The 23,082-nt window shown below is 42.1% G+C and overlaps 1 protein-coding gene across 4 annotated transcripts in view; it reads right to left on the minus strand.

The window, feature by feature from the left end:
- The window catches only part of NOS1 (nitric oxide synthase 1), a 53,138-nt gene extending 30,317 nt beyond the window's left edge, over window positions 1-22,821 (minus strand). For 2 of the 4 annotated variants that reach the window (XM_012690766.4, XM_062670311.1), the window contains exons 1-2: window positions 21,728-21,879; window positions 21,367-21,621 (exon numbers count right to left, since the gene is read on the minus strand). In XM_012690766.4, coding sequence (XP_012546220.1) covers window positions 21,367-21,570 — 204 coding nt within the window. In that variant the 5' untranslated portion in view covers window positions 21,571-21,621; window positions 21,728-21,879. 4 annotated transcript variants of the gene reach the window in all.
- Window positions 22,822-23,082: the final 261 nt, after the last annotated feature.

A 23,082-nucleotide genomic window follows, 5' to 3' on the forward strand; every position in this document is an offset into this window, starting at 1 on the left:
CATCATTAGATATGAATGCACCGTCTTATCCTTTAGGCCCTAGGACTACAACAACAACAACAACAACAAACGCGAACTCATATGAGCTGATAGACTTCGAGAAAAGAATCGTGCGTCCTTCGTCTACATACAGTTTTTATTATACATTGATAAACAAAAAGTTTTAAGTATCATTGATCATCATAATACAATGGCCGTATCATGCAAAGTCAATCTCAACAAAAGTTCCCAACGGACGCAAGTTGATTGCAGTTGTGTTATATTACAACACGTGTAGATCGTTCGATCGATAACCAACGTCGCTACCTAGCACCAGGTATTTCCAGCATCCGGTTTCGTCTGTGGATTGGTCACGCGTCTTCCGTGACTCTGTGTCTATTGTCGCTTATATTTTTTATTCTTGTTTTATTTTGTCTGTGCTTGGTACGGGAAAAGTCCAATGACATTTTTTTTTTGGATATCATCATTTGGGTTTCACATTTAATGAATTCGTTTTGTTGTTGAAAACGTTCAGTGGAATGTTTTATTGCATTCATGGAACTGAGGACCATATTCTGCACTTTTAATGAAATTCGAACAACTTAGAAGACAATGGAGACGGTAGAATTCATGGGCGAGATACAATACACTATTTCCTTTAGTTGTCAATAATACTCGAGCTTAAGAATGGCCAAGCCGATAACTTCAAAAATCATTTACAGTGATCTGTGCTTTATCAAAGTAGCAATTCAATCCACTTATATACAAAACGAGGAAGAGAGCTTTTGTAGCAATTAGGGTCAAGATTTTTTAGTAATAAGAGACAATACTTATGAATTTTAACTACTGTTAGATTTAGAGAAAACTCGCGACGGACTACGTTTTAGGGCTTGTCGAAGTATCACAACGTGAATCCCAAAATTTACAATTGTGTCAATTTATAATAAAAACTGTACTAGGCTCAATGACCGCTTGCGGTATGAGCACCTCAATCCCCGGTCATCGTTCTCGTCGAACCCGTCGTTTGTGATATAGGACTCGACGAGTAAATTAACCCACAGACATTGCCCACTGAGTTTATCGCCGGATCTTCTCAGTGGGTCGCGTTTCCGACCTAGTGGTAGATTCTGCGAAGCACGGCTCTTGCTAGGGTTCGTGTTAGCAACGCCGTTTGGCTTGAGCCCCGTGAGCTCACCTACTAGTTCAGGTTACGCTGAAATAGCCTCTCAAGGCTATCAGATTAGGTAGAAAAAAAAGGTATGAACAAATGCCATAAGCTAATGTTGATCAGACCATAATCGGGTTTTCTTTTTAGCAAATGCAGTGTAAATGTGTGTATGTGTGTGTGTATGTGTTTGTGCATATGTACGGCAAATGGTATGTGGTGTAAAAAAATTGTAACTAAAAAGTATAATAGCAGTAAAATTTAACACTTCATTGATGATATTATAGTCATTGTATGTTACTTGTTCCATGAGTACATTTTGTTAACAACGGTCTGTTATACAAGAATTATTTATAATCACCCTAAATATTACATTGTTTTTCCACATGTACTTCAGTTACAAGATTGCAATTATTTTTTTGCTACACTAAACAAACAGATGTTTAAATCATTTTGTCCATATGTGACGGACTGACGCTGATACATTCGTGGTTCGTACGCATGCGATCGTTTACTTTAGCTAGTCTTATATTATTATAACCCATATAAAACTTGCTATATATAAATGAAAAAAAGCGATTTAATTATTTTCTAGATGGGTAGAAAATCTGACAGCCTTCGAATCCAAAACATCACGACGTAAATTGCGTCCGTTCATCTTGTCACATGAGTTCAATGTTTCAATTTTTTCCTACAACGACTGGCCCATCCTTCAAATAGACTTCTTCTACAGCTATCACTAGATATTCGCATCATTACGTAGGGACGGGGGTATGGAAGGGAACTAAATATTCGCATTATTAGGATGATAGAAGAAAGAAAGAGAGAAATATCTTTACTGGTTCATAATAGGCCTACCACCAGTATAATCCATAAAGACTGCACGGTACCAATGTTGTTGACACGTCACTGTTAGTTAATGATAATTTAATTTCTAGTGAATTCATTAATTTTACTTACACATGGCATTGCGCGTAAACACAGTTATAATAAGCTCGTTCTGTATGATGAGAAACGTAAATCATGGCCCCGAAACCGCGATACTTTAAGACAAATATTTTTTTGTATGAAAACTATCGACATCTTGTAGCGGATGCCCCTAAACTTATTTGTTGTTAAAGTTAAGACATTTAATTATTGTGTAACTAAACACGGAAAATAAAAAATTAATAAATCATACAAATCTTTATTTGTTAAAGACAAATTGATTAAATTTTATCAATTACTGGTTTCTGAAAATTCTTCATTAAAAATAAAATATAGGATATATAATATGTTACTGCCATCTACAGGAGCTATGAGAAACCAATCGAAACGAAGCCATCTAGTGACCGACGCCTGTAAACATTTTTGTTGAGTGCTTGAGTTGCTTATCTATAACTAGTTTATGTGTATTATCTATGACGTAAAGGTCAAAAGTTTTTTAAATAGAAAAGTTAATTCAATATTTAAATGTTGAATAACGACCGTGATCATGAAAATTGTACTGAATTCAAAACGCCAGAATTGCCAGAAATCATAAAATGCAAAATAAACGCGCGATTAAATCATAAAATTTGTTTTAGAAACAAAATACTATTTATACATAATAAATAAAAAAACGGCTGTGATACCTTAAAAATAACTCCCTCCTTAAGCCAACGTTAACTTTTAAACACAACGACGTAAACAATAAGCTCAACTTTGAACGTTGCGTAATAATTTAACTTCTTCAATGAAAATACTTTTCGTTCGTCGCAATTGTGTTAACTTTTCATCAGTTCCTGAAACGCTTTTCGTAATCTCATTCATAATTCTCGTTAAAGAGAGGTATTGCGAGCTCCCTCGGTGAGGCGGGAAAATGATCGTTTCCCCATAAATATAATTTTGCTCATTGGTAATGCCTCATGAATTGAATGCGTATTTACAGAATCAAAAACAAAGATTTGCGAGTTCCATATGAAATGGGCAAATGTGCCGACATCATCATCATCATTTTAAGCCTTACAGCCCAGTGTGTGGGCCTTAGCCTAGTCCAGTATGTCTCTCCAGATTGCTCTGTTCAGGGCTTTCTCCTTCCAGTTCCTGACACCGATGACTTTGAGGTCGTGCTCTACGCCATCTAACCATCGGAGTTTGGGTCTGCCACGACTTCTGCAGCCCTCTGGTTTGCTTTAGAGCATTTGTTTTGGCATTCTGGTCTCCTCCATTCGAACTACATGCCCTGTCCATCGTAGGCGTCTAATTTTTATATTTTATATGACATCAGGATCCTTTTAAATATCATATAACCTGCCGACGGCCCACTATAAATCAGTGATTAGCGGAGCGTATCGATTGGACTAGTTTTTTTTCCCTTTTTTTTTTTTTTTTTTTTCCTACCTAAGCTGAGAGCCTTGAGAGGCTATGTCAGCGTAACCCTAACTTTAGTAGGTGAGCTCACGGGGCTCAAACCTGATGACGTTGCTAACACGAACCCTAGCAAGAGCCGTGCTTCGCAGAATCTACCAAAGGACCAAACATATTTGTGATACATATATAGAGTAAACAATTATAAGCGATTCCTATAACTATTGATTTAATAATTTTTCACAAAACAAACAAAAAAAAACTTGATTTAGAATAAAAGTTAATCTGTTTTATATAATTTAACATCTTAATAAAGGGACACAAGACACCGGCCCGGAGGGATCGTTTACATAATTGATTCTGTTACCTAACAAAGTTTACGTATTTGCATACTCAACTGTAATATAACTTGTCGTATCGGTGGCGTAAGGTTCACGATTCATAAACCAAGAAATCGGTGTCGTTTTAATTGCGAAAAGCAAAATGTGACGTAGCTATAGTTTTGGTTTCATCTTGGACATTCCACGCACAATATATTCAAACCAAGTAACGCCCAGTCCCGAACTCAGTAAGTTTTTTTTTTATTTATTGCTTATATGGATGGACGAGCTCACAGCCCACCTGGTGTTAAGTGGTTACTGGAGCGCATAGACATCTACAACGTAAATGCGCCACCCACCTTGAGATATCTAAGATCTCAGTATGGTTACAACGGCTGCCCTACCCTTCAGACCGAAACGCATTACTGCTTCACGGCAGAAATAGGCAGGGCGGTGGTACCTACCCGTGCGGACTCCCAAGAGGTTTTACCACCAAGTTCTAAGCCACAAATGCCGAAAGTATCACATAAGGAATTTTATAATTTTTCAACGTGTCCTCGGTGTGATATCCATCCGATTAGAATTAAATTTCAAAATGAATTCAGCATTTTTCTTGATGAAAATATTATATGCCCTATTCTGATTCTACACAATCCTTTTGAGTCGTCGTGGCTTAAAGGATAAGACGTACGGTGCATTCGTATCTAGCGATGCAACGGTGTTCGAATCCCGCAGGCGGCTACCAATGTTCCTAATGAAATACGTACTTAACAAATGTTCACGATTGACTTCCAGGGTGAAGGAATAGCATCGTGCAATAAAAAACAAACCCGCAAAATTATAATTTGCGTAATAACTGGTGGTAGGAACTCTTAGGGTCCGCACTGGTAGGTACCACCACCACGTTTCGGTTTGAAGGGTGGTGTAGCTGTTGTTACTATACTGAGACCTTAGAACTTATATCTCAATGTCTATGGGCTCCAGTGACCACTAAACACCAGGTAGGCTGAGAGATCACCCACCCATCTAAGCAAAAAAAAACACAGGTACCTTCATCGTGCATTTCTATAACACCAGCGGTAAGGTGTATATTAAACCCGCACGGTACTGTAAACCACCAAACTAGCGTTAAGCGTTCCTTAAAGATTAATTAGGTTTTAAGGCGAGTGACGACATTCACAAGACAGGCCGGCAGTCATTCAGCTCTTCTAGTCCATAAAAGTAACTAAACAATTACTTTTAAAAACTGTTTGTCACCCTAATCTCAAAGGTCGAATAACTATTTCATTTAATGGCTGCTGCAGGTGTACACGCACTAGCTGAAATTTCCTAATTCATTAACATAGTAACAGTAAGTCTGGTAAGGGACACCAAGAAAACTAGATACTAGAAACGACGAAGATAGAGAACTAGAAACGACGAAGGCCTTTCTGAAAAGGTTTGAAAATGAACTTACACAATTGTGAACCCACATACACAAACTATCCTTAGACGGAGGAAGAAACTCTTGCTCAAAAAATTTATAGTGGATCTTTTTCTGACGACATATGGGGTGTTCCAAAAAAAAATTGAGTTGCGATGCCGGATGACCTGAGTCTCATCGGTTGCTGGTATTAATTATTATTAATACCGCTGGTATGACGCTGTAGAAGAAAATTTATGTGAGCTCCAAGTGTAGGACTGGCAAGGTATTGCCGGGATAAATGGCAACGTTTATTGTCAGAGGCCAAGACCCATTTCGGGGTCATAGCGTCAGCGCAGTAGAGAATTAAAATTAAATTAAAATTAAAGCGAATTAACCCATAGACACAGCCCACTGAGTTTCTCGTCAGATCTTCTCAGTGGGTCGCGTTTCCGATCCGGTAGTAGATTCTGCGAAGCACTGCTCTTGCTAGGGTCAGTGTTAGCATCACTCCGGTTTGAGCCCCGTGAGCTCTCCGCTAGTTAAGGTTACGCTAAAATAGCCTCTCAAGGCTATCAGCTTAGGTAGGAAAAAAAAAGTTGTAGTAGTATAATAGTCATAAAAACAACGGAAAATACAACACTAGCTATATTAAGTAAAAATAGTGCATAAATATATTTAAAAGCGAAAGTAGCAGATTTATTGGAAAATTCACTTACTGAGGGTAGTCTAATTTTAGTGAAATTTAAATTACAAAAGCTGTTACTTCACTTTCAACCAAAACAATTATTGATCTCACCCACATTCGAACCAACATACTACTTCAAGTACAACGTTACAAATCAGTTCAAGGGTTTCTTGGGTAACCATGAAGTATCAGAGTTCTTTCATTGTTCGCTACGACTTGCTTAACATAATTCAATTCTCTCTATTATAATCACGATCTAATTAAGTAAGTATCAAATACTAGATTCTGATCTTGATTTCAAAGGCCAGCTCTACGGTACTCTTGGTATAATGAATGTAGACTATTCGGTTTATCAAATATGTGATGAGTTCATGTCAACGACTACACAGAAAAAAAAGCCAACAAAAACTATACAGCTCTAGCTTTTCGCTTTGATATTTTTGTTCATTGCATGCAAACAGGATGTTTTCGGGCAGAAATTAAGTTAATATTTGTCGATGTTCTTGAATCTTATCTTATACCTTTAAACGATAAATTCTTGTATATTAATATATATATAATCTGAATCTCGGAAACGGCTCCAACGATTTTCATAAAATTTAGTATACAAGGAATTTCGGGGGCGATAAATCGATCTAGCTACAATTTATTTTCAGAAAATGCTGTTTTATTCGTGTTTTCAATAATCAACTCTTCCCGACATCTATTGGCGAATAATAATACTATTTTTCTTAATTGAGGGCAACTAACCGCTTCAAAGACACAACAAGATGGCGTTATAAAAAAAAAACGGTCATCATCTAGTCATATTATATTATAGTACTCATGAAACAATGAAATACATTATACATATTATGTACGTAATTCGACCTACCTCAATCATTAATCAATTCCTTAGCGATAAATACGTCAATATTTTGTAATCATACACAATTATAACGCAGCGATCTATTTCTAAGAACATCTCGCTCTGCGCGTGTAAATTCTTAGTAATAAATTAATATTGCTTCACTAATAAGTTGTTCGGGAAACTTGTTCGTAATAGTTATGAATTTAAAATGAGTATTTCGGTCGACAAGCGTCTATTGTATTGGAATTAGCACTTGTGATTTTCAGTTTCTCACGTTATTCTCGAGTTTTTATTAAGAGACTTTAATCATTTCATACAAATATATTTTTGAAAAGAATGATACTAGTATAATAAGATTAATAAAAAAGTAATTAAGTAAAAAGTTTATAATATAAAGTGGTGATTCTGTTTTGCGATTTTGAACTTAAAAACGTAGTCTCAATTAAATTTACGATTAAGCGGTATATGTCAATATACATTTACGAAGGAAAGACGTGTTTGTCTAAGTTATCCGCCGGCACAAGCCAAACTGAACCTTACGACCTCACCATAAAGATTACATAAACAAGAGAGCAACCGTATTATTGAATTTAATTATAATTGTATTTGATATACAGCTTAAAATGATTTAATTTCAAACATACAACATTCACTCTTATCTCGATAAGTCACGAACTTGTTACGTTGAAATTTATCTGCTGTATATAAATTGGCTTATTGTTAACGAGATCTTGACATTAATATGACAGATTAATTTGACTTTTTTTTTGTTTTGTGAGCATGAAACTGTTTTACTATAGACTACTTTAATTATAGTAGTTAGGTAAACAATCTAATCTAAAATTATTGAATAATTCGGGTAAATATGATTTATTTCCGTGTTTGATAATTCTAAAACAATTTTAATTATCTTATAGAACAAAATTATAAATTTAAATTAATGTTGACATGAAAGCTGCTGTAGTTTCAAACTTGTTATGCAAATACTGGTCGTCAATATATTTAGCTGACAGTACTGCATTGATAACGAGATAAGATCTCTTTAATACGCTTTTATTAGCTTCAGACGTATGTCATGTATGTTTGTAACGGAATCTTTGAACATGATTTTGACCCCCTTGAAAACGTCGGATTAACTTGAAATTTTGGTATACTTATTAAGGACCGATGACAATTCAATATTAAAAAAAAATTGCAAAAAAGAAAAATTGAAAAAAATTTAATTCAACTAAAAAATGAAATATAAATAATAGTTTAAAAAAACTAACAAAATACGCTTTTATAGAAAATCCAACTAAAAAATAGAAAATAAATTTTAATAAATTTAAATTAAAAATAGTGTACGAAAAAATGATTTTATTGTAATAAAGCGTTATTAATATTATTAAAATTTATTGTTTATAATATGACAGACGAAAACTGTTACATGTATAGATATTTTTTTTTAGAATTAGTTTCAATTATAATATTATCGACAATAACTACCATGATATAATAAAATACTATTTTCAAAAAATTGTAAATTGTTAGCTATTTAAACATTAATATAATCTGTTTAGTGTTTTACTAATTACGCCAATGTACGTTTTTCGCAAAATAGCATCTTCTTCCTTGTCAATGATCTGACTTTGCGTTATCTCTTGCTGCTATCTGACTCCGAATTTCTTTGAGAGTGCTCGAACTTGAAATGCCTATTGGATATAATCGAGGAATTAATTTGGAAACTCAAAAAGCAATAGTACGTTTTTATTATTATTATTTTGTGAATTGAACTCTGTATGACAAATTGAATCCATACTCGATAAGAATCGCATTACCAACATCAGCATAATTGTTCTATACTATTTAATATTGTTAGACGCACTTACGTAACTTTCCAATTGCATGATACAAAAATTTGATTTTTATTTTTATTACTGGTGGTAGGAATTCTTATGAGTCCGCACGGGTAGGTACCACCACCCTGCCTATTTCTGCCGTGAAGCAGTAATGCGTTTCGGTTTGAAGGGCGGGGCAGCCATTGTTACTACACACAGACATTAGAACTGATATCTCAAGGTGGGTAGCGCATTTACGTCGTAAATGTCTATGGGCTCCAGTAACCACTTAACACCAGGTGGGCTGTGAGCTCGTCCACTAAGCTCGTAATCTAAGCAATAAATCAAAAAAAATTGTAGTGTGTTTTTTTTTAGATTACATTCCAGTCGTATGTACATTTGCATTATTTGATTTACATAATTATACACACGGCTACACGCAAGCATGTTTAGAGAAAGCTTGTAATTAATTCTAGTCATTGTTTTTACTACACGCTACTCAGCTAATCAATGCAATACATCGGCCCGGATGAAATATCTTGTTTCTTGACGTCATGTCACTGACTACTCCAGGCATTTGACGTACGCCAGCGAGAAGTGAGAATGGCTACCGTTTTCTGTGAACGCGTTTTAATTTTGAATCAAATAGATTAACGTTTATATAATAGTCGTTTATTAGAATCGATTTGACGTCATATGAAAGCGATTGTATTTATAATAATTGTTGGACTACATGTCGAACTCTTTAGGTTGTGTCACCTTCATATAATAATGAATGAGGGTAACTAAATCTACTGAAATCAAATTCTTTGAAAATGCTCATACTTTTTTTTCCCTTCCTAATCGTTGGTAGCCTAAGGGTGTATTCAAACTTCGGGCGGACCGGTAGGTCAGCTCACGGCCCGGTCGTGGACGGGCTTGCGGTGCGCACTCTGCGTGCTGTGGGTCTCGTCTGCGGGGGAGTTGCTGGACTTCGACCGGGCGCGTCCGTAGGTGGCGGATCACGGGCCTCTGGGCAATAGTCACAGGGGCATCGCTCCTTCTCTCCCGTTGTGTTACGGCGGGAGAGATTGAGCGACGCGGACCAAAACCAGCACCGGGGGCTACACGCTCTCCTCCCCCTTCACCTGCTGAAGGGTGGTTCTTCTGGAGATGCGTGGGCCTCCACTTTTTTCCCTTTTCTTTGTTACTTTATTGTTTTGTTTTTACTGTCCCTTGGTTATTTTTATTGATCTTAAGTTTTACCCTGTCTCTTTCTCTTCTTTTGTTTCCGTTCATTGTTTTATTTTACACGCTTTTCTATTCTTCTTCGCCTGTGGTTTTATTTTGTTTTATTTGGTTTTATTTTCATCTTCTTTCCCTCTCATACCCAATTCTAAGCTCTGACACCCGGCGAGAGAATGAATGGCTGGTGGGGGACCAGTCGTTAGGGTGTCCCAGGGAACCGTACCCCGGGTTAAAAAAATAAATAAAAATTTATGTAATGGCCAGTTTAAAAAAGTTATTACCCCAGGAGGGTACCTCCCGCTCAGCGGGAGGAGAATCCCTCCGTGTGGCCGACTCGTCGGACGCACGCTGCCCCACGTATTCTGGGGGGGGCAAAAACTGCCTAGACGTCAGGTCCGGGAAGGACGGAGTTCAAAAGAAGAAAATTATGTCCGAGAAGGACCCTGAAGTAAGCTCCTTAAGAGCCGATGTCGTGTCGGACAACGATATGGCCACAGTTGGTTCGGCCCAGTCGTCGACCCATTCGTCGCCCACACGACGACGGCGGAAAAGGGTGCTCAATATAAGCTCGGACGGGCTGAGTAGCAGCTCCGGCTCGGAGGCTCAGGATCCGACAGGTGTGAAGCCCAGAGCAGTCACGCCGTCAAAGCGTGGACGGGGACGCCCTGCGACCACAGGGCAGTACGTTGGCATGGCCGCTGCCAGGCAAGCGTACCTCAAGGCACAAAAAGAGGAGAAGGAGCTCACTGAGAGCGCGCGCACCACACGCCACAAGAGGAGAGTGGCTGAAGGGTCTGTCCCTAAGCCCGATGCCGAGCGTAGGCTCCATCAAAGTGCAGAGGTGGCCCTGATGGTCGCCGCCAAATCCAGCAGCCCGAAGGGCACGTACGTGCGTGCACTGAAGGAGTTGGCAGTCACTGTCAAGGAGGCCACGGAGGACCTTGTGGGCTACACCGCAGCCGAAGAGGCTAAGAGACTGCGAGCGGTCAACGTCAAGCAGGAGCAGGAGATCCTGCAACTGCGTAAGGAGCTCGATGAAGTTAGAAGGGAGTTGGCGAGGGTTTCGCAGGTGCTAGCGTTGCCCACATCGACTGCGACCCCGGCCCCGAACACCAAGGAGGAAGAGGAGGAGTTGCGCCTACAGCGCATTATGCGAGCTGTCGGCACTATGCTCGACGCTCGCTTTGAAGGGCTGGAGGCACGGCTTCTACCGGAGCCCCGAATGCGACCACCGCTAGCGGCGGACAAGCAGAGGAGCCGGGAAGAATCGTCTAATCCCCCTGTCGTCGTTGACGCTGCACCGGATGCGGCACCGTCATCAGTGCCACCGATGACATTGGCGAAAAAGAGGATGCGTGGCCCCAAGAGAAGTGTCACCGCGCAAGCGGCTTCATCCGAAACGCACACCTTCCTCCCGGCTCCAGCTTCTATGATCGAGAGCTGGTCAACGGTCACCCGTAGGGGTGCTCGACCGAGGGAGGAAGCAGTGAGGACAGTTCCAGCGGCAGCTATCGCTGAAGCGGAAAGGAAAGATCGGTCTTCTGTAAAGAGGAAAGAGAAGAAGCTGCGCCCTCCACGCACTCAGGCCGTTGTCCTCAAGCTGCAACCAGAGGCCGTGGAAAGAGGACTCACGTACCGCACTGTACTCGCCGAAGCGAGGGCCAAGGTAGATCCTGGGGCACTTGGAATACCCATCCAGCGCATCCGGTCTGCAGTGACTGGGTCTAAGGTGCTGGTAGTGGAAGGTGCAGACCAGAGCGCCAAGGCCGATCTCCTGGCCCAAAAGCTTCGTGAGGTTCTGCCCGCAGAAGGGGTCATAGTGACCAGGCCAGTAACGACTGCAGCCATCCGCATCAGCGGACTGGACGACTCCCTGATGCCGGAGGAACTTACCGCGGAGCTTGCCCGGATTGGCGAATGCGCTCCTGATGCGGTGAAGATCGGAGACATCAAGTATGGCCCAGGCGGGATGGGTCAAGTATTGGTCCGGTTGCCCGTCGTTGCCACGATGAAGGTTCTCGCCGTTCCAAAACTGAGGGTTGGTTGGAGCGTGCTCCGCGCTTGTTTGTTAGAGGCTAAGAAGCTACAGTGCTTCCGATGCCATGAGCTAGGGCACGTGAGCGCCCGATGTCCTTCGTCGGTCGACCGCAGCCGGGATTGTTATCGGTGCGGCCAGACCGGCCACGTAGCGGCCGACTGCTCTCTTGCACCACACTGCGCTGTATGTACCGCTGCCGGCAGACCGGCGGACCATGTCTCCGGGAGCAAGGCTTGTGCCAAGTCCCCGAGACCGAGACTTAGAAGAGGAACTTCCGCTGCACTTGAAAATGCACGGAGGCAGCCCGGTACGGCTATGGAGACATCGAATGGCGTCCTGCTATGACAGGTGTCCTTCGATTCCTGCAGGGGAATCTCAACCATTGCGCCAGAGCTCAGGACCTTTTGTTCCAGAGCATGGCGGAGGGGTTGACCCATCTTGCGGTGGTCGCCGAGCCGTATCGGGTCCCTTCGAGCCCCGATTGGGCGGCCGATTTGGAGGGCCGAGTGGCAATCATCCGGCGTTGTTGTGTGGGTGCTCCGCCTACGTTTGCCGTTGTTGAAAGAGGTCGCGGCTTCGTTGCCGTTCTCTGGGCCGAGATATTCGTGTTGGGAGTGTACTTTTCCCCAAACAGGACGCTCGCCGAGTTTGAGGTTTTCCTCAGCGAGCTCAGCCGCGTCGTTGGAAGGTCGCACTTCCGACGGATTCTCGTTCTAGGTGACCTAAATGCCAAGTCATTGTCTTGGGGTTCCTCTAGGACGTGCCCCAGAGGTAGAGCGGTGGAGGAGTGGCTGGTCGGAAGCGGTCTCCTCATCCTCAATCGCGGTACGGAACTCACATGCGTGCGACGTTTGGGCGGATCCGTGGTGGACGTTACATTCGCCACGCCTGACGTCGCATATCGCGTACGCGGTTGGGCGGTGATGGTTGGCGAGGAGACCCTCTCCGACCACCGTTACATCCGATTCAGTGTCGCCGCGACCCCGGTGGGTTCTGTTCGGGGCTTTTCCTTGCCCATCAGTGGCAGCGCTAGGGGTCCTCGTTGGGCCCAGAAGCGCCTCAACATCGAGCGGTTGCGTGAGGCGGCCATAGTGCAGGCGTGGCGTCTTGACTCGCTTGGCGAGCCAGCAGACGTGTGCGAGGGGGTGGAGCGTCTGCGCGAGGCAATGTCACGGGTGTGTGACGCTGCTATGCCTCGCGTGAGAGCTCTCGCTCCTAAGCGCCAAGTTCATTGGTGGACCGAGGAGATCGCCAGCCAGCGCCGGCTATGCGATATTAGTCGTCGCACATACCAGCGATATCGACGACGAAGAACGCGCCGGGACCCCAACGAGGAGGACCGCCTGTACGAAGTGTACAGGACGGCGATAAGAACCCTGCGCTTGGCTATCGGGGAGGCGAAGGAGGCCGCCTGGAACGACCTACTGGCCTCGCTGGACCGTGACCCGTGGGGGCGGCCCTACAGGCTGGCGCGTAATGCGCTTCGCCGTTGGGCTCCTCCCGCAACCAGCACCCTGCCGCCGGAAACATTGCAGCGGGTAGTCGGGGGTCTGTTTCCCGATTTATCCGGGACGGCCTTCGTCCCCCCTGTGATGACAATGGCGCGGATTGCTGATAGCGAAGAGCTTGAGGACGTCTCCCAGGTGGAGTTCGATTTGGCTGTGCAGAGGATGGATCTCGTCCCAAGCGTGGGCGCTCGCCTTGACAGGTGACGGCTTGGGGCCTGCCCTCCAAGGGCTATTCAGCAGGTGCCTCCGTGAGGGCAGGTTCCCAGAGCCATGGAAGACTGGTCGGCTTGTCCTTATTCCTAAGGAAGGCCGGCCACGTGACGAGCCAAGCGGGTACCGCCCAATCGTCGTGCTGGACGAGGCTGGTAAGCTCCTCGAGCGCATCGTCGCCAGTCGCCTCGTCCAGCACCTCGAAAGCGTTGGGCCTGACCTGGCTCCTAACCAATATGGTTTCCGGAGAGGTCGCTCCACCATGGACGCGGTCTTGCGCGTCCGCCACCTCTCCCATCGTGCGTGCTCCGAGGGGGGCGTGTTGTTGGCTGTGTCGATTGATATCGCCAACGCCTTCAACACGATCCCTTGGAGCACGATCGTGGAATCGCTCCGGTTTCACCACGTCCCCCCTAGTCTCCGGACCCTGATAGAGGATTACCTCTCAGGGCGAAATGTAGTCTTCCCCGAGAGGAGGGGGTGGGGACGGAAAGCGGTGTCGTGCGGGGTCCCGCAGGGGTCGGTACTGGGACCACTCCTGTGGGACATCGGTTTCGACTGGGTCCTGCGCGGTGCTAGCCTGCGTGGCGTCGACGTAGTGTGCTATGCCGACGACACGCTGGTGACGGCCCGCGGAGCCGACTACAGAGCCGCAGCGATCCTTGCGACGGCGGCGGTCTCCACCGTCGTTAGTCGCATTCGGAGATTAGGTCTTGAGGTGGCCCTCCGCAAGTCCGAAGCGGTGTGCTTTCACCCAGTCCGGAGGGGACCTCCTCCGGGAGCGAATCTCATAGTCGGCGGAGTATCGATCGCTGTCCAGCCGAAGCTCAAATATTTGGGCCTTGTGCTGGACAGTCGATGGCGCTTCGACCACCACTTTGGTGAGTTAGTCCCGAAGCTGCTGGGGATGGCGGGCGCACTAGCCCGTCTTCTCCCCAACGTCGGTGGTTGCAGCGCCGGCGTCCGGCGTCTGTACCTGGGGGTCGTGCGCAGTATGGCTTTGTACGGCGCTCCCGTGTGGTCGCCCGCACTCTCTGCGCGCAATGCAGCTTTGCTGCTACGAGCGCAACGGGTGCTCGCGGTGAGAGTCATCAGGGGGTACCGTACGATCTCCCGGGAGGTCGCCTGCGCCCTCGCCGGTTCCCTTCCTTGGGATCTCGAGGCTGAGGTAGCAGCTGCGGTATACCGGCGCAGAACACAGTCCCTGAGTCGGGGACGGACGCCCGGCCCGTCGGCTGTCGGTCGGTGGAGGCGTGCTGCGCGTCATCTGGCGTACGCCAAGTGGAGGGAGCGGTTGCTGGAGGAGCTTGGCCAAACTTCAGTCACTCGCCGACGCACCCTCGAGGCCCTGGTGCCCGTGCTGGAGGCATGGTCAGATAGACGACACGGCGTGCTCTCCTTCCACTTAACGCAGGTCCTCTCGGGGCATGGTTGCTTCGGGAGGTACCTGTGGAAGGTCTGCAGGAGAGAGCCACATCCGGGTTGCCACCAGTGCGGGCATCCGGACGATGACGCTCAGCATGCACTCGAAGCGTGCCCGCGTTGGGAGCGCTCGCGGCGAGACCTCATCGCGGTGCTGGGGAGAGACCTCTCCTTGCGGGCTGTCATCGCCCGCATGCTAGAGGACCAGAATTCTTGGGAGGCCATGACCAGGTTTTGCGACCTGGTCATGGCGTTCCGTGAGGCTGAGGAGCGCGAAAGGGAGTGGGATCCCTCTTCGGCTTCACAGCGAAGAAGGCGGAGTGGGCGGCACGGGCGCGAAGCTCCCGTTCATCTCCCGTAGGGGCTGTCGGGTGCCGGGTGCGGGGGTGCCCGGTACTCGGCTGTTGGTCCGGTGGTGAGGCGGCGCAAGGTGGCTCCTGTGCACCGCTCACGGTGTGTCTCCGAGACGACGTCCTGCGGGATTTTCCCGGGGATGGAGTGCCGTCCTATTAACAGGATGGGTACCGGCGACGGCGAGCCTTCGGCGCGCACTGTGCGGTACCGTGGGTTTCGTGGAGTCGGAGTGGTGGGGCTCGATGGGGTTTAGTCGGTAGTCGTTCTGCGGGGCAAGTGCTTCGCGCGCCTTTTTCAAGGCGTAGTCTCCTGTGAGAAATTGGGGGAGGTGAAGGACCTCGGCTCTTCTCTTCTCCCCTTCTTTCTCTCAGGAGGCGCCGGAGTCCGACATAACCCGGTCCGTTACCCCCCTCGACCGGGTATCCGTAAATGGATTCCCCAGCGTTAAAAAAAAAAAAAAAAAAAAAAAAAGGTCAGCTCACGGGCTCAACCTGAAAGAATTGCTAACACTAGCCCTAACAAGAGCAATGCTTCGATTAATCTACTACCGAAACGGAGCCGCGACCAACTGAGAAGATTCGACTCAGTGGGTTCTGTCTTTTTCGACGTGACAACGTCTTATAATTCGATGGAGCCGGCTGCACGCACGAAAAAACATAACTCATACGGCATTACCTCGCTCTGAGGCGTTCCATTTAAGGCTTGAAGTGCAAGCGAGAGCGCGCAACGAGCGACAAAGAGGCACAATCGGCCTCCGCGTTCGGCAGCGTTCGACATCTGTCTCTCTCCTACTTGAGTGAGCGATGCATCCGCGTGGACAGCTGCTATACAATAATACATTAACATGTTTTCGTCAATTTAAAATTATCGTTGTAAAAAAAAATACATAATTGTATTTATGCGTACAAATAATGCGACTTTTATTTATATGATATTTTTTTATTTTTTTAGAAATTTAGAACGGTACATTTATTAATGGCTATTTTTGAAACCAGGGGCTCAGCTGAGCCACTGGTCATCACTGACTGTATTGATATTTTGTTTGAAGAAGGGCTCAGAAAACAAACAAAAAGGGGATTGTTCCAAAACACTCAGTAAAAAGTGATACTTTACGAAGACCTTATTACTAAGAACACTTTAAGCTTATTGGAAACTGAAACTGAAATATTAATTTAATTATGGTTTCATTTTTTATGATTTTTATTAAGTAATTAATTATCTTATCATCAGAATAGGACTAACTGTGCTTCTATTGATGAATTTAGAAATATTAAAGTGAAGATATTACCGCGTGAAATACAGAAAACATTCTAAACCAGTTTAGGTCATCAACCTCGTAGATGAATCGTGAAATGATTTGTCTGGGAATAATCAGATCCCTAAGAATAAGTTTAAAATGATTCTCACGAAAATTGCCATACAAAAAAAAACTATCGTCTGATGAAATTAGGGTTGTAAAATAATATAATAATTTTACAAATAATAATTTTACAAAATAATATAATTATTTTACAACCCTAATTTTTATTTAAACACGGTACGGTAATAGTGCTGAGGGCGTAACATAGGTTAGTAACACTGTAGTACTAGATATTGGAATAGCCAGGGCGTTTATAATAATTATCTGATATCGGTGGGACCTTGCGGAGACTTATGTAAGGGCGCGGTAATGTGTAATGTAAATTAAGTGTGACAAAATAAATACATTATTAAACACAAAACATGTCATATAACGTAAACAAATGATAAATAAAAAATAAAATTATAATTGTATTAATAAAATATTTCAGTAGTTTGTGAAAAAATTAATTTTTTTGTTTATAATTTCGGTTAAGGTAATTTTTTATCTGATCATTAAAAAAGACAGTACAATCTAAAATATATTTTGTTGTATTATAAATAACAATGAAAATTCAATGAACAGCTCCGTGGCTGATTTGCATAGGTTCTCGTTAAGTCCTTGTTTTCAACTGACCTCAACATTAACACTTTAACTACATACGCGTGTAATAACCAGATGAATAAACAGCTAACAATGTGCTATTTGACGTTTGCGTAATATAAGACGGTCTCTATATTATCATACGAGTATTTAGTACATGACTTGACATTTAGTGTCTACTGGGCCAATTTGTTAATGTGGCGCTCACTTTGGGCAAAAGCGGTTTTACTATACGCTCCACTACACTTATGTACGTAAAACCCAAAATTCACTAAATAATGTAATACTATATACACGATAAAGGCAAGATCATTGACAAAACGGGTGATATTGCTCGGTAGACCGACGCGGCGACGGTAAGAATGCTGTTCGGAACTTGTAAATGTCGTAAGCGAGATTCAGATATCTATCAAATATCTTGTGGTCTGTGATGGCTACCCGACACAAATACAATTTTTTTTATTCCTTCAATATTGAATTCTTATGTGAAAACGTGTTAAATTAACGTATTTATTTAGAAAATTTACCTGGATTTACCTCAAGGTACCGGCTTTAGAATTTGAACGTATCGCAAACGTAGCGTTGACATGAATACGCCAGGTCTCTTGCCTTTATAAGGCCGACACTTGATAAACTCTATCAATATTAAGCCAACGATCCTACCGATCAATTGCTTGTATCCGTGTTGTAATGCTTTGAACAAATGCCGGCTTGAGATGGCGTATACCGGTCATCGTTCTCGTCGAACCCGTCGCTTGCGACGAAGGGCTCGGCGAGTAAATTAACCCATAGACACAGTCCACTGAGCTTTTCGCCGGACCTCCTCAGTGGGTCGCGTTTCCGATCCGGCGGTAGATTCTGCGAAGCACGGCTCTTGCTAGGGTTCGTGTTAGCAACCACCTCAAATTTTAGCCCCGTGAGCTCACCTACTAGCTCGGCGAATCTAGAATAACCCCGCGAGGTTACTAGAATAGGTAGGAAAAAAAAGATGGCGTATAACTTACATGCTTGATTAATCAAAAAGATCGTCATCAAAATTAGCTGATATAGCTCGATTTTGCCACTAACCGGACACTTAAATCGACGCTGAAGTTCAGTCCTATCGACAGTATTACGTCCATTGACATCGATGATAATTATCTCACAATACAGCAACGCAAATATCGACAAACCATATTTGTAAACCGAGGCATAATAAATAGCCACGTCAAGTTAGAGCAGGAAATTTTTTACAAAAATATTGTGAGCATGTTTTTTGGGAAAAACATGCATAAAATTACAATTTTAAGATATCTAATTCGAATTTTATAGTAAACTAGCTGACCCGGCAGACTTCGTAGTGCCTCGATCGATAAATAAAAGACATAAATTTAATTTTATTCCGACATTTTTCATATTTATCTACCTTTTAAACCTTCTCTGGACTTCCACAAATAATTCAAGACCAAAATTAGCCAAATCGGTCCAGCCGTTCTCGAGTTTTAGCGAGACTAACGAACAGCAATTCATTTATATATATATATATAGATTTTAAATGTTTAATTCCGGTAAGACACTATTTCGATCAAACAATTCAATTACTAATTAAATTAGATGTAGTTTTACGCGCGCTTGAAAATAATCTTTTAATTGATTCGGTGGTGTAATAGTTAGCACCTCCGACTGTTGTGCCAAGGGTCGTGGATTCGATTCCCACATCGGGCAAACATTCGTGTGACGAACAGATTGCTCTTTGTCTGGGTGTTTATTATCTATTTATGTATATATTTACATGTATGTAAGAATGTATGTATGTCAGTCTCTGGCATCCATAGCATTTCTCTTCTCAGTCGTACACTCCTAGTTATGTATGTCTTATTGCTTAGTTGGTACTACCGTGTATAAGTAGGCAGCTTCCTTATTTCGATGGTAATAAATTATATTCACTACAATAGTATTATATGAATCCTAAGTTCGTTTGAAGTCGTCGTGGCCTAAAGGTTAAGACGTCCGGTGCATTCGGATCTAGCGATGCACCGATGTTCGAATCCCGCAGGCGGGTACCAATTTTTCTAATGAAATACGTACTTAACAATTGTTCACGATTGACTTACACGGTGAAGGAATAACATCGTGTAAATCAAACCCGCAAAAATTATAATTTGCGTAATTACTGGTGGAAGGACCTCTTGTGAGTCCGCACGGGTAGGTACCACCGCCCCGCCTATTTCGGCCGTGAAGCAGTAATGCGTTTCGGTTTGAAGGGTGGGGCAGCCGTTGTAACTATACTGAGACCTTAGAACTTATATCTCAAAGTGGGTGGCGCATTTACGTTGTAGATGTCTATGGGCTCCAGTAACCACTTAATATCAGGTGGGCTGTGAGCTCGTCCACACATCTTAGCTATAAAAAATAAATAAAAAAAAACATATTATTTACAAAATCTATTTTTAATAAACTACTTCAAAATCACTACGGCGCTTTCAAATAGAACGTATTTGTTTTTTTTTTCTTGATTCTATTTTTACAACACGCTGTATAGTCTGTAGTTAGACACTATTTATGTTGCACATATATTTAGTGTGTCTGTTTATCTTCAAGAATTATGATGACACATTGAAATATTAGGAGTATTGGACGGAAGCTGCGGTCATTTAACGGTTACGATATTAGTCGAAACTATAAAAAAATTTGGTGAACGAACAGTCCAATGACCAAGGGACTAGCTAACGTATTATATTCGAAAATTTAAATCATTATGTGGGTGATTATTACTATGTGGGTGACTTTCGAGGAAAATATGAAAGAATCTTTGTTGATTTGCACGCGTTACTGCGTTTAAAATTTAGTTGTTTATTATTATAATACACTCGGTAAACAAAGTCCGCCTAATTTTATTTGTTGCAGACGTAATGTTTGATAACCGAATATCGAACTCAGTGGGGTTTAACGGGAGATGTCTTTATACAGCAAAGACCGGTTATGGGCCGAGTTAAAACTACTATTACTTATGGGTTTAATTATGTCTGCGACTCGCGAAAACCGAAGATAATGCTTTTTGAAGTATGAAGATGCTTTTTTCCACGTTTTCGCTTAAAATTGACGATTACTAGAATCCACGGAACGTTAGCACTGTGTCTTAAGATTGAAGTATTTATTAGATTTGCAGAATGACTAGCATAGTGAAATGATTAGTATAATTACTTTAAACTTTATAAACTTTATATAGGATTGTGGTACATAATTATTCTGGCTGGTTCTACCAAAGAAAAGAGAGTCGATGAATATCATTCGAGTTGAATCTTTTAACAAGCGTGTTATGTTGATGTTTAGATTGTAATAAATTTTATGTGTTTCAAATCGTTTCGATATATGTAGTTGTGAGGGGTCATAGGCAGTATAAGTGGATCGAGATGTCCGGTGTCCAAATTCTTTCGTATTGCTTACACATGCATATAAAACGCTTTCTATTAAACTCCAAACTTACAGACCCAAATATTAATGTAAGTGTAAAATGAATTTTTACAATGAACGAAGTGTGTAATGAATTCGGGATTCTTTTGAACAGTCACGGTAGACAACGGTCTGGCGGTGTCGCTGGTATTTACACAGGTGGATGTTTTACTCGTCTGCCTACTACTAAAAATATTCTGTCCAAAATTTCACTAATTTTACGAAATCAAGATGTTCATAATATTTTCATTTTTTCTTCATATCACTAAAATAGTTCCATAAGTAATTGAAACTTAATTACTTGAGATAATTTAATTACTTACCTATAGGAAATTTACCGATATTAATATTACGTTAGTGTTGTTTAATTTACTTGTCCCAAGAAATATCGAAGTATGCAAATTACTAATAATTTCTTATTAAGAACTTAATATACTACCAGGAAATTCATCAATAGCGTTCTCAATTAGCGTATGAAGATATATTTTGGTGAAATATTTAAATAGTGAGTGGACACATTTTTATAAACAAAAGATTTGAAAACAAACAAAAACCGGAGCCTCGTTAGAGCTAATACAAAACGAGATGTTTGTCATTCCTCATTTATATTCTCGCGGTTCATAAAAAGTCTCGTGTGTTGTGCTTAACATTTTTAGAAACGAAATAAAAACAAAAGGTACTCACAAAATGAGTGACTTCATTGATCCGGGAGTGAAGCGTGTCGAAGTTCTCGTCGTGAGCTACATGGTTCTTTAGTCTTATCGGTTGAGGAACTTTTATACGAAGATTTGGCTTCACTTGTTTCTGATTACTGTCAACTTTCAACTCAACACTTTCACCACTAAAAGGGCACGTAGCCGAAACGAAATGCCCGTTAACTTGATCCATCTTCCTGAGGTTCTCTTTCGCGAATCCACCGGGATCCTTCACGCAGCAAATCTTAAAGAAATTTGACATTTGAATTTCGTATCCACTGAATAGACTCCCGCGTGCGTGAAGGCTTGACTGACGAGGGCGAGGTCTGGGGCATAATATATATGCATACCGATAGAGTTCCGGAGCAGGACTGACTGAGTGTCGACTAACGGGCGGTGAGCATTCTAAGCAACGTGAGCAAAAAATATCAATAATGCGTCAGCGCAGCTCGCGGCCTGCGGCATCGCCGACGAATTTCTACCGAGTGGATGACGAATATAATCACCTCAGATCAAGGTAACGCGTTCGTGTCGTAAGTGGCATTATCAGTGTTCGTACCAAATGACAATGAACGAGTAACGCAGATTATATTTTGTTTACGAAAATAGATAATTTTGAAAACGCACAACTTACAAGTTGCACTCAGTACAATGTGGTCGCAGAAAACCTGATTCTGATTTAGCAATAGGGCTCAATAATTAAAAAAAAACACATAATTACCACAAAGCAGTATACTTTTTGTGACAAAAAGATAAATTTACAAAGACATTTTGTGGTGATGAAGGATATAATATTTATTTATTTGTTTTTTTATGTCACGCCACATTAACTGGTCCCGTGATAAGTTCGTAAAGAACTTGTGTTACAGGTACCAGATAACGGAAATAAATATAAGATTTTTATTATACACATACACATATTTAATATACATCCATAACCCTGGAGAAGACATTTATATTTATCATACAAATATCTTCCCTTGGCGGGATTCGAACCCGCGACCCCCTTGTGTAGTGACCATGTCACTTACCACTACACCAGACGGCCGTTAATATTATATTATCTCAGTGTTACTTCTAGATGGGCAAAAAGATGAATAGGACAGCTATGTGATCAAATCTATGCTGCTATGCGGACTTATTTTTTGTTATATTACGAACTAGGTATTCTAAGTAGTATAAGTGGTAAGTATTCAAAGTATTTTGTTTTCCATTTAGATAACAAACGCAAAAATTTGTTATGTATTATTTAAGAGGCTATTTATTTTTCTAATCTGTTTCATGAAATAGATTTGATCGGATATGTATAGTACCAATATTTTTTTACGTAATTAATATTGTTTGATAATTATACCGTTCTCAATATTGTTTTATTAAGCTTGTTTAACTTTGGTAGAGTTGACTTTTTATAAGTTGTTACATTATCTATAAATAAAAAATTAATGCATTTCTTTTGTTATTTATTATGATCATTTTATTAAAATTTAGGTATAGCATTATATTATATATGAGTATGTATGTATAAAACTAACTTCAAAAGTAATATGATTCTCATATTATTGAGGCAAAAACATGAATAAAGTACATTATTTTATTTACCAAAAAATATACGGTTTTGGGGAAATAAATGAGAATCTTCTCATTTAATGAAGTCGGTTTCTTTTCAAATACGTTGTGGATAAAATAGATTTAAATAAAGATTAGT

The sequence above is a fragment of the Bombyx mori genome, chromosome 10, assembly GCF_030269925.1.
Source record: "Bombyx mori chromosome 10, ASM3026992v2".
Lineage (NCBI taxonomy): Eukaryota > Metazoa > Arthropoda > Insecta > Lepidoptera > Bombycidae > Bombyx > Bombyx mori.